Below are 20,613 nucleotides of genomic sequence, written 5' to 3'. Positions count from 1 at the left end.
CCCCCCCACGACCTGCATCCCACTCCCACTAGTACCGCACCATTAAACAGGACCGTCATCGCCCCCCCCCCCCGCCCAAACATGGTACGCCCCACTAAGCGCAAATCGAAAGCCTACCAATCAGCCCTGAATCTCCCCGCAGGTGCCCCTGGCCCTGGTTCCCGCCCAGCACGTGCCCCAGTCCCGGTTCCTGACGATGAAGACGCACCACCTCCTCCCCGCCGCCGTGTCCCACCACCGCGACCACCTCCCACCCCACCGCCGCCCAGGAGAACCTCGCAGAGGCACACAAAACTCAAGCAGGAGCCGCAACCAACACAGCCCGAACCGAAATCCGCTACCAAGGCCACGCCGATACGGAAAGGAAGAGGAAAGGGCAAGGCGAAGCAAACACAGCTCCAGCCCGGAAATGACGAGGAGGAGGATGCGCTGGTCTTTCCTAGCGGGAAGAGCTTTGCGGTGGTTATTCATACTGGGCCCGCGAGGCGGAAAGGGCTCAAGCGATATGTGTCCATGGTTGTGTCCGAGGACGACGATGAGGACACACCGAGGCCGAAACGGGCGCGGAGAGAAAACAATGGCAATGGCAAAGGCAGAGGCAAAGCAAGGGAACCAATTGAGATAGATAGTGACTATGGCGACGACGAAGGCGAAAGTGAGGCCGTTACTACTTCCGCGCGCAAGAGAAAGTACAAGGGTAAGGAACGAGCGCCCGTTGTCGAATTGGACGAGGAGGAGGAGGAGGACCTGAAGGAGGATCTAGCCTTCATCGCGCCGAAGCGCCGTAAGCTCCCCGCACATATTTCCCCCGACCCACTCAACTCCCACGGTATAGCCCATCTGACAAACATCTAGAGGTTCTCTCAACCCGCACCCGCAACGCCGGCTCCGCTCCCAAACTCACTCCATTCCAGAGGAAACTCAAAGAGCTCAAAGCAAAGCGTGCCGGCATCACTGTAATTACCGATAGCGAGTCCTCCGAATCCCCCCGCGCTGCCCTTTATGACACCGAGACCTCTGACGCCTCCGGCGAAGAAGTGCCCGAAGAAGAAGGAGACGAAGAAGAAGAAGGACCCCGCTACCCCCGCGCTGACGACGACCTCGACAACGAATCCTGGATCATCTCCGACGACGAGGACGCCACCGCGCTCGGCCACCCCGACAACCAGGTCCCCATCGAGTACACCCACCGCTCCCACCAGCCCCCGCGCGAGAACTTCAAGGTCGTCTGCCTCTGGATGGTGCAGTGCCTCCTCAACCCCTCCTTCCCCATCGACGACCCCATCTCGCAGTTCGCCATCACCGCGCTCGACCGGCGCCTCGAGAGCATGGGCGGCAGCGTGCTCCAGTCTGCCGCCTGGAGGCCCGAATTTGTGCGCGCGATGCGCGCGCGCCCCGACTTCCACTCTAGGGACTGCTCGGAGGGCCCCAACGGGCCCACCTGCGAGGCATGCCACATCAAGGGGCGGGCCGCGACCTATGTCGTGTATTTCACGGGCGCGCGGTATGACCACGAGACGTTGGATGATCTGTCGCCCAGCGATGCGGAGGATAGCGAGGATAGCGCGGGGTTGGAGATTCCGCCCGAGAGTAAGGTCTTTTTTGTGGGCCGCTACTGCCACGAGAGGGCGAAGCTGACGCATATGTTTATGCACTGGAAGAAGTCGTTGAGGGTGGCGATGGAGTTTGCGTTGAGGGGGTTGGGGTATTTCGATGAGAGGTGGCAGAATAAGGCGGCGAAGATGAGTGTTGAGGGTGAGCATCTGGATTCTATTTTTTTTTTTTTTATAGCTGGATAGACAGAGAAGTGTGGAATACTAATGGCATGGGGGTTATAGAGCGCACGAGATGGGCAAACCAGGTCACAGAGGATCTCGAGCCAGAGATTAGGGGTCTCTGGTACGATCTCAAGCGGAGCATGACAGAAGCGGAGACGAATATGGTAAGCCCGCAACCAGCCTACAAGTCTCTAAGTATGTTACTAACAAACTCTCAATCATATAGGCGAATCAGAGGAGAGGAGGATTCTGGCTTAAATAAGAAGCGGAAAGGGGGGGGGTCTGTTGCTACCACTGTACTGCCGACCCTCCCCCATCCCATATATCAAGAGATGGCGCATGCACGTAGAGCCAGCAATAATCTTCTTTTTCCTTTTCCTTTTTTATCGTCTGGTGATGGGGTTGTCCTTGTACTGTGCTGTTATAGCAGCGATTTATAGTAATATTCGGCTTTCTCTTTGCCATCTATTCTTTTCTTTCCTCTTTCTAGCTGGTCTGGTATGGCGTGTTTATTAACCTCTTTCTTCTGTTCCCCTCCTTCTCCTCCTCCTCCTCCTCCATTCTCATCTACATCTACTTCTACTTCTGCGTATCTGGGCGTTTTATTGCGGCGTTACACATAGCTCTACTTATTCCTCCTCCCCCCCCCCCCCCCCACTTCTCTGGTAGTAATTTATGATAAGAGGAATCGAAGGCGTGATGTCTTTTATTACGAGTATAAGAAAAGTTTATCTGACATCTATATCATTCATCATTCATCATGTAGTTCTAGTAGCTATAGTTAGTTTTTAAGAATATGGCATGTTAATGTCTATGTGACCAGAGGCCTAATTATTCTGCTGTGGGCTGGGATTTGGGTAGGTTTGAATGTTGTGGCTTTTGCGGTGAGCGGTACCGGTGGGGTTTGGTGGAGGTTTGGATGATGGGGGTGGTGGAGATGGAGTTGAGGGTGAGGGTGAGGGTGAGGATGGGGGATGGATTCTCTAGAGATGAAATTAATGACCTAAGATCAAAAATTCCTATCCTTACGATGGATATATAATATACTGATATTGAGAATTATATCTAATACAGAAAGAGGATGCTGCTATGAAGTAATTGGCTTGCAGTGTCATTTAGATGTGGGTACTAAATTGAATGAAAACATTGATAACACAATCTCTCTCCCCCTGGAAAATTGCCCCCGGTGATAGTTTGATCGACATGCGGTGGTCAAGAGATATACATTACTTAAACTAACTTTAGTATGATAAGAAGAGAGGGAGAACAGATAAATCCATATGAGTATACCAAACACAATTCAAACCAATTACGGGGATAGACCCATACACGCCGCATGGCAATCGGTGGTACTAACTGGGCCCGGGCCAGATCTGGGTGTAGAGAACATGATGAGCATCGAGTGATGATCTATGATCTAAATTATGCAGACTGATTTACAAAGCTCAAGCCTTAAACCTTGCATGCTTAGCTCCATGAATCTATATACTGAATAGAAATGATTGGGCAATGGTGCGTATATATAAAATCCGTTACACGTTTGGAAATACCAGTGGATAGGCGCAAGATACTGACTTGTATTTCCTGGTCACATCTCGGTGTCAAATCATCCTGGGTAGAGTCACATAGTGATCACACCATTCGTGTGCTACTAAGTACGTTTTTTTCTTTCCTTTTCCTCGTGATTGGAAGCGCCGAAATATTTTCCACACTGGTCTGAGGAGTGCGGGTGATAATCCATGTCTCTGATTCGAAGGGGATAGGCGGTATGTATATTCTCCTTATTTTATTTCAGGACTCTGAAGATTAATTGTTGTAAATATTGTTTCAAACCGTTAGAATGTCTGCAGGTTCTGCGAGTGCAGCCGCACGGGATGGAGAAGCCTGGGTGCTAAGCTAACTGATGTAATAACTGCCAAAAGCAGTCGCGTCGAGACTGAAACCAATTCAACGCTTTTCCCGTGTGTTGGCGATGATATCAAACCTATGCCTTTTTTTTCCTCTCCCCCGGTAATAAAACAACTGCTGGTGACGGAAAATAAAAGACCACTGGCCAAGGCAAGTCACGATAGGTACTGCTGGTAGATGAAGCCCGGAACAAGGTACCTACTGGTTAAAGTATATCGCTTGGAGGCATTGGACACAATGTATAAAAGCCTAGTTTGTTGTTGATTGATAGGTTGTGGAACGTATAACAAGATAGCCATTAAGCATATTCGCAAATCTTGGCTTTGAGACGTTTCATCATAACAAATACTAAACTCTGATGCACCCTGAAACCAACCGGCGGGTATGATACACAGGGCATGAAACCAAAAGTTTTATTCCCTGCATAATTCTCCGTATATCTTCAACCTATATCACATGCTCCCAATCATGGCTTTCCCCTTTTCTTCTTCTTCTTATTTTTCGACCCCGTATCTGCTGTCAGCGGCGTAGCCTGCCCTGAAATCGGCGTCCCTGTTGCAGATGTGACTGTGGAAACTAGTGTAGCATCTGCCGGCGTATCTGTACCCCATCCAACCCAATTAGCCATCCAGAATAACTCCCTGCCAAATAACGATGTATTTTATCATTACCGGTCACGACTGGCTCTGGCACATTGGCTTGCTGCCTTCCTAAGCGGTTGAGGCCTGCGATCATCCGTCCTACAACAGCGATCTTGCAGGTTCTAAACTTAATGACTGCGCCTGACGCTGGATCATAGGTCTTGATTGTAAGTTTTCCTTTGCCGGATGCGGCTGCATGGTATGTGGTTGTTATGGTCTGCACTGCGGTCAATAATTGCAAGAGCAATGGAAATGTAGAATTGGCATCATACAGCAGATGGACGAGCTTCTAGGAGCCGTAATGACTCGTCCACAAACTCCTGAGGGGTGGTGGTTATCTTCATTTCGAATCTGATGCGGGGGAGAAAGCCGGCCCCACGAGTTGTTTGAAGTGGGTTTAATGGTGGATGAGAGCTCTTGCTGACCTGGACAACCGGGTAACGGAACAATGTGGGGATTTGAGCCTCAACTTTCCCCCTGTGAGCTTCTTAGCTACGGGAAACGCCCCCCTTCCCCCACTCGACGACTGCAGCGAGTATAGATCCATGCATGGACAGAGAACATATCTCGGGTTTGGTGCATCGTCTCAATGATGTTGAGCTGGCGGTTTTGTTATGCTTGGTTGCGGACAAGCATTGCATCCTGAGCACTGAGGGACAATGTTTACAGCTGCTACAAAGACAACTAGAGCTGGTAAGCTGGAGCTCCCCTCAGGTGCTTACTGCGTTGGTTAACTTAAATATGCATAGGCCGCAATAAGTGCGTTTGGCCTTTCGACAACAGTGGTTCACTGCACTCCGGAAACCAGCTTGGACGATTTCGCAGAGGCCCTCCTGTTGCCGGATGAGACCAGAGCGCGGTCGACCTCGTTCAGGGCATCGCCAGTTCTACCCCGTGAGGTTATTTACAATAATCTTACTCCAAACATGAAGTGTTCTAATACTACACCTAGGAATCTTATTATGGATATCGATCGCGCTCAAATACCCTACGGAGTCAATCACAAGGCACACAGGAAGAATTTATGAATGGACGAAAGATTGCGAATATAGTTATCGCAAGGGACTTAGATTTAGCAAATCCCCAAGTACAAGCTCAAGCCTTAGAGGTATGCCCTCTCATGGGTCTGAAACCCTAAAACTCAAGCCAACTAACTCCTCACAGCTTATGAGGACAAGGCAATTCTCAACACGTAAAGGCGCTTTTGAAGTCCCGGAGAGATTTTTATTCATCGCTATGCTAGTGAAATCTAGTGAACCCCCAACTTTAACAAATCATTTGGTTTGGCACCCACCCTATGGCTTTTTACATGACTGGAACTGATTGTGTACAAGCGTGACCATTTCTTTATCTCGCACTACCATCCTTCGGAAGAAGGATTTCCGGAAGATGTGGAGAGGGAGGTAGCAGAAGCAGAAATGGAAGCGGAAAGATCAGACAGCGACTCTCTAGCTTCAGTTGTTATACGCAAACTCTCCACGACACCGCCGTTACGCCGAGATTCGAGATTTCCCCTATCTGGAAATGGTGTTTTGGTTTCTGCGGCTGTAATAGAGAGCCTCAAAGCAATGGCAGAAGACGTCACTGTTAGTATAGAGATTAAGAGACATATCATAGATATCGTCGTCTTTATAAGAAACCACAGAGCCGTTGCAGGAGGTGTATCAGCAAGAGCAACCAAGGATTTTGAGTTGCTTGTCAGGTACTATTCTCTGTTCTCTGCTGACAATGCAAGTTTGAAGATGTACTAACTGCAATGCAATTTAGATGTCTTTCGCCACTGCATGGCTTGGATTTCGCAACGCCGTCGCTGGTTAGTTTAGCCCTCTACAAAGTGTACAACCACCGAATTGAACTTGTGCAGAAGCCAGAGGGTGAGAAGAGTAGTCTCTGGGGCAGTAAAGCAGAGGCGATAGAGGCGTACTTAAAACGCATTGACGTGGAAGGTGTTCTGGATGAAGTGGCTACAAGTGTTAGAGTACCAGTATAATTCCAGTATAGAGGCTTCCCATTCCGACAATAATACATTCTTCTAGACGCGACCCACTGTGTGACAGACTATCGAATCAATTGATCCTCAAGGGGAGTTGAGTTTGAAATATTGATGTAAATACCAATAAAAACCCAATCGCATTACGACATAGACCACTTGTCAACCTCAAGCAGGGCTCGGGAAGACCGGCGGGGACTTTCCCAGGTTGTCGGTTCTGCAGGGGCTCGCGTGGGAGGGCTGTTTGTGGCAGCGGGACAAGCCGAGCGCCGGACAGCTAGCGACCCTTTTTCGTGGTGTTTCGTTTTTCACTTCACCACTTTCTCTTATCGCAGCACCAGCACCCATACCCCCCATACCAATCCTGGGGCTATCTATCGCTGCTGTAAGTAAGTACTATGTAGGTACTTTACTGGGCTCTGGGCTGCTGCCTCTATGGCCGCCGTGAACTGTGGATTGGCAGTCAGCCAGCTAGACGGATCAAGGTAGTCGAGACGCGGGAATTTTTAACTCGAACGCGGCTACTCCTGGCCTCCTTCGTGGCTCCTAGTTACTTCCTCTTCTTACCTACAAATAATAATAAAATAACACCCAGACAACAGGTGCATGTTGTAGGTATTTTATCTATTTATTTACCGGCGAGTGCGGGCACTTATCTTGCATTCCGCTGCTGTCCCCTACTGACGGTAACCATTCCGTCGTTGCCAGTACCGTACCATACCATCGTGCGTGCTCTACGTGAAGAATCGCATCAACTTAAACAGCGCTCTTCCCACTCCCCCCTCCAAAATCCTTACCAATCGCCTCCAAGTAATGTCTAGATACAGGCTTCCTGGCGCAGCAACGATCCCAGTTTTACCTACCGACGGTCGAGTAAAAGTCCTTGCCCATCTTTTCGAGCCCTGCGATGCATTGAATACTCTTGCGCTGGAGTACCTGGCCACTGGGCCGTTCGATAACTATGATGAGGTTATCACTTTGATCAAGCAACTACTTATAGACCTCAAAGACACCGATTCGCCGTCGAATACAGCCTGGCTGCTGAAAATTCTTGCAGCACATCCAAGGTTGGGGGAAAAGAGGATCGACAGCGAGCATTCGAGGCTTGAGCAGGCCAGTCTCACAGCGGAGAGTGAGGAGGAGGGGATCAAGCTGAAGGCCCTGAATAAACAGTATGAAGAGACGTTTCCTGGTCAGTACATAGCTCTTTTTGTTTTATTTACAGACCCCCACTCCCTATATTGAAATGTTTGTATTGGAAGCTAACGAATATTGCTTCTTTTAGGTTTGAGATATGTGTATGTTACCCCTCATCATCTCTCTCTGATGGTTTATCTTGGCTAAACTTCTCTCGACACAAATAACAGCGTTTTCGTCAATGGCCGTAGTAGGGCAGTTATTATGGAAGATATGGAGCGAAGAATCGCTCGAGGAGATATTGAAGTCGAGAAAACAGAAGCAATCAACGTGCTCCCCGCCCTTTCTATCTCCCCCTCTTCAATCTTCTCGTTATATTCCTGCCCCGCTATGCCCAGCTTCTTCTCCCAAGGTAACCATAAACCTACTAACATACAAATCGAAAAAAATGCAGGCAATGTGCGATATTGCAAGGGACAGAGTCGACAAGCTCCTTCCGTCATAAACCCAGATGCCAAACCAAAGGACAAAAATCCGACCGCCACATACCATGAGAAATGACAGAATTACCAAAATAAAAAAAAAAATAAAGAAAAGAAGAAAGAGAAAAATATCCCGACAAACCCCCCCCCCCCCCCCAAAACCAAAGAGAGAAATGAAAGTTCATTGTACATTCCCGCAAAATCAATAAGAATCACATACCCATTTCTCCAAATACTCCACTTCTCCAAAATGAAATCATAACCACAAACAAAATCCCACCGAACATGATTATTATTTTTTGTTTTTTCTAACCGTTAGTTCCTCCATCACGCATGCACTTCAACTTTTATATACCCAGCCCCATGCCACGACGCCGGTATTCCAGCTCGGTTTCGCTTGGTGGTGTTGGAGGGCGATGATGCTTTGGTATACCATATGGATCTATGTGCTCTGTCAGACTTGAGGCATCTCCGCAAGTTCTCTGCATGATTGTACCTTTTGGTTTCCGTGGCGTTTTCATTACATGTGACCCTTGGACTATTGGGGAATTGGACTGGGCTACGCGATTTCTTTTTGTGTTCGATTTTGCGTTGGCAGCCAGTTTTTCTCTGGGGAATGACACAAGGGGGAAATGTCAGATTCGCTCATTATCGGCCATAATCAAAGAATATATCAAGTTCATGATGGGTTTTTCAAGCAGGGGGTTTGGAAGAAGTTTTCTATTGTACCTGTACTGCTGTCTGGCGATTTCAACCTGTCGTTCCTGTGCCGCTCTCGCAGCCATCGCATCTCGTTTTATTTTATTCAGAATCGCTGCCTTTCGCAGAACATGCCTTGAAACGGCCCGAGTTTTTGCCCATAATGCTACCCGAGAACAGTTTCCCCGATCGAGAATGTTTGTCGGAGGAATGGCAAATGGCTCGCTCAAACGGGAGGTGATTAATTTTAACCGTAACCGCCGCTTCTTGTTGTAGTCACGACAGTCTTTGTCGATGCCATCGACATCGGCAAGTGGACGAGCTCGTTTCCGAGGATACGTTGAAGACGGCGTTAAACCTGACCATGAATACGGTGCCCGCGCCGTAATGATTGGAGGAAGTGGGAAGGAGAATGCGACTGGTGGAACGGGCACTGAGGTAAAGGTAATAAAGGGATATGGGGTTTCTGTTTTGGGGATCGTTGATGATAGTGGTGATTCTGTTTTTAGTGATTGTGGATGTGGTGAAGAAGCCTCGCGGTTAGTATGGGATGATTGCTCCATTACAGTGATGTTGATTGTTGATGGTTCTCTCTCTTTCTCTCTTTCTCTCTTTCTCTCTTTCTCTCTCTTTCTCTTTCTCTGTGTGTCTCTGTCTCTCTCCTTTTCTCTTTATCACATTCAAGTCAGAAAAGATAACCCCAATCTCCAGTACTGCTGCTCCTTGTCTGTACGAATAGCAGATATAATAAAGCTTGATCGATGATGGTTGATAGCTAGCTGTCCAAGGCGTGTGGGGAAGGTTGCGTGCAGGACAAGAAAAGACACACAGGTCGCGGCAAGTTCAACCCACGGCAGCCTCACGTACTATTAGGGTCCTCGAGTGCCAAAGATCTCCTACACATGTCGAGAGTAGCTTTCAGAACACGGGTCAGAGAAGAGGGGGGTCGTGTGCCCACATTTCCCAGGGTGTCTGTGTCCTCCGAGAATCGCCCCCAAGCCCCTTGGTACCCTGTCCTCGTTGGCCCAAAAAATTTTGGTCGGCATTCGCGCTTATTCACAGCCTGCATAGAAATCTGAGACAACTAGCATCCGTGCTCTGGAGTAGGTGAGTTCTTTTTTTTTTTTTTTACGGTTCGGTATGGACACAGGAAAGAAAAAGGTCCACCAAGTTGGGGGATGTGCATTACGCTCCCAAAAAGGAAAATCATAAGGCGACTTCTGACCTGGGAATTAAGGACTGCAGGGGATTTGCTTTTTGGGTTCCACCAAGCTCAGAATTGAGGGGCGGAGGAGCACTTGCTCAGAGGCAGAGGGGTTCAGGTCTCGAGTCCATCATAGTCGAATGGGTCAAGCAGTTGAGGAGTGGAGTGCCTACATACTGTAGGTACTCTAGCTCTACTTTACTCGACAAATCCTACACAACTTTGCATTGCAATGCAACCTAGAAAAATAAAATATATATAACGAGGGTCATTGAATGGCGCGAGTCCTGTAACTGCGGTACGTGCATCTCTTGACTGGGGGGTGACAGCTGTTGGCTACTGTACTCATATATTTGAGTGTGGAGACGCGGCAGGTAGGACAGAGACATCGCAAGGCAATCATAGGTTGGATGCCATGATATTTTGTGGTTCTGATCATTAGATTCAGCGTGATCGAGCGGCCGCTTGCTCGCGTGGTAAGGGTGTTGGATTTTCAATATCAGATATGTTCAATTCTAGGGTTCCTGCAGCACTCTCTGTTTTGCCTTCTAAGTAGGTATGTAGGCGAATAGAGTATATCGACGAAGCGAAACAAAATTTTACCACATGATGGTACTTATTCGATGGTAGGTACCAGGGCCCAGGCCTACAATAACTTTAAACAGATGTCAGGTCGGTTTGTAGTTTAGAGTCGATATGCGAAGAGCATCTCGGTTCATCCGAATTCTGGCGCTCAAGATTAGCGGTGGGGCAAGCGAACTAGGTACTCTAACGAACTGCCGAACATGGCAAAGATCGGCTCTAAAAAATTAGTACCGTTGTATCTAGAAATATGATGTTGGGAGAGAACCTGGCTGTGGAACTGATGGAGAATACACTGTAAACTGCATATGTCCCGGATAACAAGAGCACCTATGACCATGGTTTAGAGCAAGTAGTAGATTACTATATGCACGAGTACTCTACTCTAAGTATTATGATACGTTTTGCTTTTTACCCGCAGAGTGGATTCTACCTACCTAGCTACTGCGGTGGCCGTAGAGTACCTACGGCGTGAGCTTTGAACATCAAACGGCCATTTCCGGTGGAAGGGATATCGGATGATACAGTTTACATACTGCAGGGCACGAGCAGGCAATGATGTAGGCCCTACATATGTGCTCGAGGAGGTGTCCAGAAGTAGTAATCTTGTACCGTTTGCTTTATTGTTGAGTTCCATAGTGTCTAATTTAGAATCAGCTTGAGACACGCAGGAAAAATAAGAAATTCTTTAACGGAATCACCAATGATGCAAAGAATAATGGCAATACATCTCCGTGGACATCTAGGCACTCTTGGAAAGCGAAACCGAACTTATATATTCTGTCATTGACACTTAGGGCCCGTTCGGACAACCCAATAATCTAGATTATTGGCGATAATCTGACGGATTATCGACTTTTGGATTATCACAATAATCTATGCTGTTCGTGCAATTGAATAATCCAACATTCGGAACTCCTGATTATCCCAATAATCCGCCAAGAAAACAATCACCTTCGGAGGTAATTATTCCCACACAATACAGATATCCTGAGAGCTAACGTTATCCGGACATGTAGATTATCTACTTATTATGAGTATTATGATTATCACTTCCGCTACCTGATAATCCAGTCTGTCCAATAACCCGAAGAAATATTCTAAGGTTGTCCGAACGGGCCCTTAATGCTTCAGCTCAGTTGCAGCATCGACATGAATCAAAAATCATGATGTATCAATTGCAATTAATCTGGCCTACGTATTTTTTTAGGAAGAGAAAGGATCAGGGCTACCAAAATCCAATTTTGGAGCAAATACTCTACCTGAAGGAATCCAATAAACCACCTCCCACTTCAGGATGTCAAATAGCCCTATGGTCAGAAATTCTAACTCGCTACAAGCTCCACACTGCCATACCGACATCAGCCCAAATCGCAACGGTTCATTCTTCAACAGACAACAAACCCTATGCAGATCTACTGTATCTTAAGTGTGATGTATCCAGTCCAAACCATTTATGACAAGCAACCTTCCCGGGTTTTGGATCCTTGCTGTCGATGATACACATTTGCATTGATTCCCACTTGCCCACTGTTGTGCACACTAGTGCTGCACATTTTGACGGCCCGATAACCATTTAAGGCTCGGCAAGCTAATTTTGTATGATCCCCCGTCGCTACCTGAAAACATTGTCGTCCACTCGTTATCTTACGACGGACACTGTATAATAATTCTTAGGGATTGAACCAAAAGAGAGGAGATACATAGGACGACCAAGCTCTTTCTCATTGGCATAAGCTTCCTGTCGTTTACACCCGTGTACGACAGCACCAGCGGGAGTCTCACGTCGTTAACTAATGTATGGCATAAGAAGGCTTGGCGAAAGTGTTTATCCGAGTGATACGTGGTGCACGAAACCTTTCCGCGAATTGGTTGAGGTCGTATTCCCAAGATTATTTTTATAGTGATTTAAAAGTCGTAAGCACATGTAGGTACTTGAGTGGAGACTTGTTTATGATTTCTAAACGTCCTTGACCTTGTCAATCATTATTTTATTGGAAAGTTCTAGTAAAGTCGAGTGATATCATCAATTAATTATAACGATACATATACCTACTCTAGGTATCCAAAAGATACACACCATAGGTAGATAATGCGCGTAGATACTCTAGCTTTTTGAGCAGTTCCAGTCCTAGGATTGTACTTAGTGTACCTACGTGTAGTACTCTCGCAGTCTTGGCTGATTTACGTCGTAAAGCTGCGCGCAAAGCGGTACAACCGAACTATTGAATGTCAGTGGCCTACCACTGAATCATCATACTCTACCAATTGGCTTGAGTCAACCACCACCTCAAACTGTATTTGCGGGGGATAGGGTCAGTTTGGGGACTTTTGCCGGATGACGATGAAGTACTTGCTTACCAGCAAAAGAACCAGAAAACGCGGCCGCCCCGGGCAAGAATAGTTTGTATGGAGTGGCGCCGTTCTCTTATACAAATAATCCCTGTTTCCGTCACTTGCATTTTCTGGTTCTTTTGCTGGTAAGCAAGTACTCTACTTGCCAGATTTTTTTCTGTGTCCAGCTGTTTCTTCCTCATCCGGAAATATGGGAGCTACGAAGCAACGGCCCTAAAACTTCGTGAATTTGATAGATACATGTATTTGGTGAGATAAAGTCGTTGCGACTCTTCCGTATCGGGAAGAATAGGTTCGCTGGACACAGAAAAAAATCCGGCAGATTTATCTGGACAATGCTCTAGTGAGGTGTGACCTTGTGCGACAATGAAGCATCATTTTTCAATAGTTTAAGGTAGGTCAAAAATGCCGCCAATTGCCCTTATCTTTCCTTCCCTCTTGCAAAACGCGAATTCATTTGGTTATGGATTTGGGAACGCGAAACTCCTCAAAAAAAAAGATGCGAAATGCTCATTACTACAAGCTCTTGTGGAAGCAAGTGCCTACATGTAGGTACATACATACCCTGTTCGGAACCGGAAACGTTGACCGTCCGTGCCCGGCAACCGATGATGTGATGTAACAGTGAACATACCATTAACCGTGTTGAATAGCCACGGTGGCTGCAAGACATGGCATTCAGAGATCTCTCATCGGATGAATCGCTCCCTGCCAGCTAGGTATTATCTGGTCTTCACCGGGTTCCTGCTTTGCGATACCTGCTTACTTGCTTGCGAAGTACCTTACATCAACGTCATACTTACTATCTAGATATCTGCCCTACGAAGTGAAATTTAAGGGCAGTTTCAGCTGTACTTTAAACTTTTAAGCCACCTTTTGTTTCTCCAGTACCTACTTTTGATTGTCATTATTGCAACGTGAAACAGATAAGGAACGATTATACAGTGATCTGTGATCTGTGTACGATTCAAGTCTGTGCTGCAACCAACAATTCCACATGCTAAATTAATGACCACAATGACAACTTCAATTCTACCCTCGATACTTCCTTCGATTAAGATATCAAAATCTGGAGTTCCTGTTTCGCCCTCCCCGAGTGCCCCAAGAACCATCGTGAACGACATTGGTTCCGAGAACGGCCGCCCGACGACATCAGGTAATGATGGTAAGGAATCAAAGGAAGGCTGAGCTAGCTGGGCGCTGGAACGCTGACGGAGTGGGATTGGTTCCTAGTCCCCACGACTACCGGCGGATCCACGGCATTCTCGAATGGATCACAGTCCAAATTCTCAAATTCAACCTTAGCACTCGACACTGAAAGGCTTCAGTCTCCCACGACCAGTACTGCGAGAAGGAAAGGGGTGCCCATGCGTGAAGGCACAGCACTTGTAGACCCATTAACAATGCAGATCCTCCGTCGTACAGGAACCGAGAATACGATTCGACAGAAAGCGCGGAAGGATAGCAATGATGATGCGCAAAACGAGGGTGTGATGGGGGCTATTCCTGAGAGGAATCCTTCGGACACGATTAGGCATATGGATGCACAACCCCAGAAGAAGTTCGTATATCTCACCCTCTCCGAGATTTTGTAGGACATGAGGGTCTAAATTGAGTTTGTAGAAAGGGCGTTTCTTTCCTTAGCCGGATAATGGGTGGGAAGAAAAAGGGTGGGGACGCGCCTCAGAATGAAGATGGATTTGAGGTTGACATGAGGACGGAAGGGATGGATGCTCATGTTTTCTCTGAGCCAATTGGCGGACATGGGTTTACACCTCAGTTCCCGGCACCTCCGAAATATATAAGGGTAAGTTATATGTTAAATCCAGCATGAAGGTTCTAGGAGCTAAAACATTTGTTTTTAAGGTTCGTTCACAAAACAAACACAAGCGTGAGTTTGATCAAACATTTCTTGCTCAAGAGCTTTACCGGAAACATGAGGAGCATCCAAAGTCGCCCAATGCTAGTAAGTTCAATTTATCGACGGCGTCACTTAGTAGCATCCCAGCACATAAGAGTGGAGCTATATGGGCTATGAGATGGAGCAAAGATGGCCGTTATATAGCAGCGGGCGGGCAGGATAAGATTGTACGGGTATGGCAAGTTATCAGTACAAAAGAAGAGCGGGGAATGCACGAAAAAGAGGAAGAAGCTGCTGGAACTGGGTCAGGGGGGGTCTACTCTGGCGGAAGGGGAGTTCGGTTGAACGCTCCTGTATTTCGCTCGGAGCCTATCCATGAATATACCGGTCATACGGCAGATGTATTGGATCTAAGTTGGAGTAAGGTCAGTGACTTTGAAGCAAGGTTCCCTGGTATCACAGGGTGTACATGCTGTGCTATTTGACTAACATTTTACAGAATAATTTCTTGCTTTCATCTTCAATGGACAAGACTGTACGGCTATGGCACGTCTCTAGAAACGAATGTCTTTGCTGCTTTCAGCATAGTGATTTTGTCACCGCCATTTGCTTTCATCCTCGAGATGACCGTTTTTTTCTGGCTGGGTCGCTTGATTCTAAGTTGAGACTTTGGAGCATACCTGATAAAAGCGTGGCATTTTGGAACGAGCTTCCCGACTTAATTACTGCAGTAGCATTTACCCCAGATGGGAGAATGGCAATTGCGGGCTGTCTGAGCGGGCTATGCCTTTTTTATGAAACCGAGGGATTGAGATATCACACTCAAGTTCACGTAAGATCATCTCATGGAAAGAACGCAAAAGGGAGTAAGATTACTGGGATCGAAACCATTACATTCCCGCCAAATGATCCAAATGGCGAGGTTAAAATTTTGATCACCAGCAATGATTCAAGGGTGCGTATGTACAATGCTAGAGACAAAAGCCTTGAAGTGAAATTTAAGGGCAACGAGAATACGTGCAGTCAAATCCACGCCACATTCAGCGATGATGCCCAATACGTCATCAGCGGCAGTGAAGATAGGAGGGTCTACATATGGAACGTTGGGTCAGGGGAAGCAGAGAGAAAGGATAAAAGGCCTGCTGAACATTTTGAGGGTAAAATCTCTTCCATAGTAATAGTCATCATATAGCGCTGGCCTAATGTCTCTGCAGCCCATCCTGCAATTGTTACGGTTGCGATCATGGCACCAACAGCGACTCGACAGCTGCTGGGAGGTTCCGGAGATCCTCTATATGATTTGTGCAATCCGCCACCAGTAACTCTCGTTAGTCGAGGTTCTGACTCGATATCGTCGAAAAAGCACCCCGAATCATTGGCAGATCATAAATCAGAAGATAGCTCTGTCCTCAATATTCCCAAGCCTCCTGAGGAGTCTCCGGCGTATTTACAAAGGTCAACACATCCTGATGGGAATATTATAGTCACTGCAGACTACACTGGTCGTATAAAAGTATTTCGACAGGATTGCGCGTTTAACAAGCGCAAGAGTGATAGCTTTGATACTGCATCAACCCTTTCGAAAAAGATTGGAGATAGCTTATTTAATGGTCATGGGAGAAGAAATTCATCACATTCTCACCACGGCTCAGATCGAATCCAATCGTGGCGACAAAGCATTGCATCTAACGGTAGTCTCGAAGGCTCAATTCGCGGTCACAGGAACAGCCTTGGTTTAGACGGATCATCAAACAGAAGCGTTTCTCCAAGGAAATCGATGGGGGCAATGTCGATTGGGTCTGGTAGCACCTCAAACCGGTTTATGAGGTCTGGAAGTGTTCGTTCGAGAGCGTCAAGAGCAACCTCGATTGGGGTAGATGGTCCAATACATAATGGCCACAATGCATACACCGTGGCCAGCGGTACAAACCGTGGGCATGGTATTCCTTCAAGTGCAGATGGCAAAGTTTTACCTGATGTGGAACGACCAAGAAGTACTGTGCAGAATCAGACTGGCAATGGGTTGAGGGGCCAAGGAGCGAATCAGGATCGAAACTCGGGGATGCCTATGACTAGGGCTTCAGCCGGAAGTAGCAGACATAGATTGAGCGCAGTTGACTCAGATGAATCTGACGAGGAAGTCTTCAGTAGCAATGAAGGTGAAGAGAGTGAAAATGAAACTGTGAGGTGCAAAAGGTATGTTTAATTTTGAAACCCCGAATCCAATAAACACAAAATTATAGCACTTCTCCAGCCACCGGCAGCGTGTACCGTTCTTTGACTGACTGGCGGAACATAGATGCGGGGGAACCTCGTTCAGAGCAAAACAATCGAAGAAGGGGGAACACAAGCTTCTTTGCGTCAAGTGAGTTATTTTCCGGAAACAAAATTTCTTTTTTCTTTACTTACCATACCGTTTCTCTCATCTCGCGATCCTTTCCACCATCTCGCTCCTCCTATATTTATATTTGCCGCTAACCAGGTCACGACGAAACTCACAGATGTAACTCAATGCTGTGAAAAGAAAAACCCAGGCGTTCGACCTACATCGTAAATCATTTCTACTCTGGCCAACCTGTGCCTCTGAGCTATGCCCAACTAATTATGTGCCATATTTCTTTTTCTCCTTTGGCTCAGGGTTTTCTCAGTATTTTTCTCTCTCTCACGTTGTTGTCACCTGATTCGCTCACGAGTTCCGGAATGACACTGGGAGGTTTACTTTTTTGATGTTTTGCTTTTGCGACTTTAATCTTCCCCACCGGCGGAATGGGGTCCGGGGAAGTGTTGTCGTGCATGACGCGGAAAGACGTGACGAGCCTTTTCCAATAAGCACAGGAGCTGATGCCTGCGATCACGCATCTATTGAACGTTGCATACCAATTTTGAGGAGTTTTTTTCTCCCCCCAGCCTGTTTGATATTTTTTTTCGGTGTACATTTTGTTTCTTTTTTTCTTCTTTCTTTCTCATGTAATTTTTTCCATTTAGCGTAGCCACGTTGGTATTGGGTTTCCTTTCGCAATATTTTCATTTTCATTTTCGGTTGAGTTTTAGCTGGTCGTAGCAACATCCTGTTGTAACTTGGTGGTTGGATACGGCTTTGGCTTTGGACTTTGTGGATGTTCGCAGTGGCCCGAGTTAGATAGGGCTCGACATGGGCCCACTTTTTGGTGTTGATTGACTTGACATTACATCGGTGCCTGGGTACTTGTCCCGAAGGGTCGGATACCCAGTAGAAAAAGAAGAAATGTATGTATGAAGCCAGGGTTTGGATTGTTGAATGCAAGCACCTGGTTGGCATGTCTTTCTTTCTTGGCTACCCGCATTAGGGGGCACTCCAGTTGGGCCCTTTGGAGGAGCTCTTGGGGGGAGGTACAGGTACGTACTCCATATGTATTATACTCTAATTTGCCCTACCCTATGGCAGTAGGGAAGTACAGCACGAGCATATTCTATTTCTTTTATCTCTAAACTTGATAGAATTGCCCTTGATTAGGATGGAGTAAGTAATTGATACTTGACTAGATTCGCCATCACATGGCTTAATTCGTAAAGATCGGGGACATCGCGGATGACTTCTTTCAGTCTTCTTCGACTTAATCATCAGTTCGAATCACTTCCCCCCTTTTTTCTTCCTCAGCACCGCTTTGTCTGGAAAAGCAAGTAATAACCGGATTGCGTGAGCTCTAGTAGAAGAGTCCCAAGCAGTAACTGAGGTTAACACCTCAGGATAAAAATATTATTACATTAATGAATGGACCCACCATGTAGGAGACGAAAAGGAAAGAGAAACAAAACAAAAGTAAAACCGGGAAAGGCCCATTTGATTGATATGACGAGGAAACGTCCCCATCCCCCTATCTTGCTGCCACCGGCGTCTCGGAGGCTGGCGCATCTGGGGCATGCTGTTCCGGGAGCCAGAATGTCTGGATATATGAGGTTAGCAGGTGACCACGGTTAAAGAGGACGATTCTGCTACTACTAGAAAAAGGATAAGGCCCGATTGTTTGATAGACTAATCTTTGTCTAAAAACAAGAAGGCTCTAAGTTCTTTCTTTTATAGTATTTCTCCGTGGAGAAGAGTGGATGGAAGAAAGACAAGTAGGTATATAAGGGATGCCGAGAATCATTGCCAGATCTCGATATATGGTATCAAGATTCCGAGCATCATAATTCCTCCTCACCGGCCCTTCCACAGCGAGAGAGGAAGAATATGATAGAAAGACTTACCACGTCCTTATGCGCCGTTGCAAATAGGTTCATTTTCGGATTGAAAGCAACCACGCTTGCCATAACTTTACTATTTTCTGCCAATTCCACAAATGGCTTTAGTGTTTTTTTGTCATCTGGCTGTACCCAAGTATCCCAGACCACGACTCCCTTCTCGCCTTGCCCTCCAACTATGTACCTCGCATCAGGCGTCAAACAGACATCACCTGAAGTCTCAATCTTTTTCGGATTTGTAGGCCCATTTGGCCGTTTAGTCCTATATAGAAACTGCGAGGTATTCTCTGCAAAAGAATCAATAACATAGTGGGCATGTCCCCGAGTTCCAACCAACATATGTTTTCCATCGTTACTGAACTCGAGCTTCGACCATGCGGGCATACGAGCTGGGTATGAGTAGGCATGAAGGAATGTGTCGTCCGTTAGGGTGAAGGTTGTGAAAGGCTGCTTGTCATAGTTGCGCAAATCATACAACAAGATAGAGCTTGATGCGTGAGAAGCAACGGCAAAGATGATACCGGAAGGGTCGAATGCAGCAAGTGATGGGGACGAGATATTGAGAAGACCGCTACAGTTGGGGGTTCGAAGATCCCACACTCGGACAGTGTCATCGAGGGAGCAAGATATAAATTGATCGTCTACTGGGGAAACCTCTAGCGATGTTACAAGCCGCTTGTGGCCTTTAAAGTAACGGATGAATGTGTTATCATGAAGGGAGAGGTAGCGAATCGTGTCTGTACCCGTGGAGGGCCCGTGATCAGCTCTGTTTTGCAGCTACCTACCTCTCAGCGGACATACAGACCAGGGAAGGAGGGAGTTGTACCGTTTTCTTTGGTCGAAGCATAAATTACATTACTCTGCGTGTGTGTGAACCTTGCAAGATGGCATCCATACTTTTTGCTGTAAAGAGTTTTGTTGTGTTTTCCAAGTTTACAGTCGTATAGTTGGAGAGTTTCATCATCACCAGCTGCTATGCAAAATTCACCAGTATCATCGAAATCGAGGGACGTTACTTCTGCGCCTTTTGCAAAGTTGGAAAATGCTTTAGAGGGCCGGTAACGGTGAATTGTTTCCTGGAGCTTGACTGTTTCAGGGTGTCTAGTGCCTGGGGTTGCCGTATTGGTCGTCATTTTCTCCCGCTTATACCAATCCTTCTACTCTCCCCTTTGACTGCCTTTGACTGCCTTTCCAAGGCTCTTCCTGAGATCGGCGGGGGACTTGGATCTATTGAGATATCCGAATCTATTGGGCTTTCGAATTGTGTTAGATACTTTGTTTATGAATAGGTGTGGGAGGGGAAGGGGTGAGTAGCAAGGTTTTAAAGTATCACTCACTGAAGTTTGGTCAAGAGAGGCACTGGGTATTGTTTGAGCAGGGGAGATTCGTGATAGTTGAGAGAGGCTCTGTAGTTGACTTTGAAGAAGTCGCGTTACTTCAGCCCTAACCCCTGGCTCAGATAAAGTATCATTTAAGTACCGGCCTTGGCAAATACGAGAAGGTGCATGTAGCTTACACTGATGTCGTTGCATGGCTTACATACATACACGTATATTGATGTAAGGCTGAGAGTAATATCGGTATCTGTTTAGGACGTTACATGTAGGTACATGTATTCTCTACTATATCTAGATACATAGCTACATGTAAGTATATATAATATACATGTAGTGTACTACATGCATCTTGGGCCTTTAGGGCTACATGTATTCGATTTAAATTATAATTGCTGCCGTACTTTAGAGACTCACTCTG

At 46.7% G+C, this 20,613-nt stretch overlaps 6 protein-coding genes across 6 annotated transcripts; 3 read left to right on the top strand and 3 right to left on the bottom strand.

Annotated features, from left to right (window-relative positions):
* Positions 1-81: 81 nt before the first annotated feature.
* LAJ45_11067 (uncharacterized protein) lies at positions 82-2,040 on the top strand (the record flags this gene model as incomplete). The annotated part of the gene is made up of 4 exons (XM_046120579.1): positions 82-784; positions 856-1,755; positions 1,839-1,942; positions 2,005-2,040. 4 exons carry the CDS (start codon positions 82-84, stop codon positions 2,038-2,040), a joined length of 1,743 nt encoding a protein of 580 aa, XP_045966250.1.
* Positions 2,041-4,152: 2,112 nt separating this feature from the next.
* Positions 4,153-4,671, bottom strand: LAJ45_11066 (uncharacterized protein; the record flags this gene model as incomplete). Its single annotated transcript, XM_046120578.1, has 3 exons — positions 4,153-4,286; positions 4,358-4,544; positions 4,600-4,671. 3 exons carry the CDS (start codon positions 4,669-4,671, stop codon positions 4,153-4,155), a joined length of 393 nt encoding a protein of 130 aa, XP_045966249.1.
* A 205-nt stretch (positions 4,672-4,876) lies between these two features.
* LAJ45_11065 (uncharacterized protein) lies at positions 4,877-7,959 on the top strand (the record flags this gene model as incomplete). Its single annotated transcript, XM_046120577.1, has 13 exons — positions 4,877-5,020; positions 5,077-5,226; positions 5,280-5,435; positions 5,492-5,608; positions 5,662-6,029; positions 6,095-6,140; positions 6,192-6,311; positions 6,472-6,702; positions 6,920-6,928; positions 7,026-7,509; positions 7,603-7,615; positions 7,685-7,784; positions 7,909-7,959. 13 exons carry the CDS (start codon positions 4,877-4,879, stop codon positions 7,957-7,959), a joined length of 1,989 nt encoding a protein of 662 aa, XP_045966248.1.
* A 324-nt stretch (positions 7,960-8,283) lies between these two features.
* Positions 8,284-9,198, bottom strand: LAJ45_11064 (uncharacterized protein; the record flags this gene model as incomplete). The annotated part of the gene is made up of 3 exons (XM_046120576.1): positions 8,284-8,378; positions 8,433-8,545; positions 8,666-9,198. The coding sequence occupies 3 exons, from the start codon at positions 9,196-9,198 to the stop codon at positions 8,284-8,286; spliced, it is 741 nt and encodes a 246-aa protein (XP_045966247.1).
* Positions 9,199-13,793: 4,595 nt separating this feature from the next.
* On the top strand, positions 13,794-17,157 carry LAJ45_11063 (uncharacterized protein; the record flags this gene model as incomplete). Its single annotated transcript, XM_046120575.1, has 8 exons — positions 13,794-13,941; positions 14,010-14,337; positions 14,400-14,583; positions 14,643-15,062; positions 15,137-15,794; positions 15,852-16,833; positions 16,937-17,002; positions 17,139-17,157. 8 exons carry the CDS (start codon positions 13,794-13,796, stop codon positions 17,155-17,157), a joined length of 2,805 nt encoding a protein of 934 aa, XP_045966246.1.
* Positions 17,158-18,491: 1,334 nt separating this feature from the next.
* LAJ45_11062 (uncharacterized protein) lies at positions 18,492-20,390 on the bottom strand (the record flags this gene model as incomplete). The annotated part of the gene is made up of 6 exons (XM_046120574.1): positions 18,492-18,560; positions 18,865-19,595; positions 19,685-19,945; positions 20,008-20,111; positions 20,196-20,274; positions 20,375-20,390. 6 exons carry the CDS (start codon positions 20,388-20,390, stop codon positions 18,492-18,494), a joined length of 1,260 nt encoding a protein of 419 aa, XP_045966245.1.
* Positions 20,391-20,613: the final 223 nt, after the last annotated feature.

The sequence above is a fragment of the Morchella importuna genome (genome assembly GCF_003444635.1).
Source record: "Morchella importuna strain M04M26 chromosome Unknown Morimp01GS055, whole genome shotgun sequence".
Classification (NCBI taxonomy): domain Eukaryota; kingdom Fungi; phylum Ascomycota; class Pezizomycetes; order Pezizales; family Morchellaceae; genus Morchella; species Morchella importuna.
Note: the sequence above shows the minus strand (reverse complement) of the source record. Positions and strands in the feature narration are given on the sequence as shown.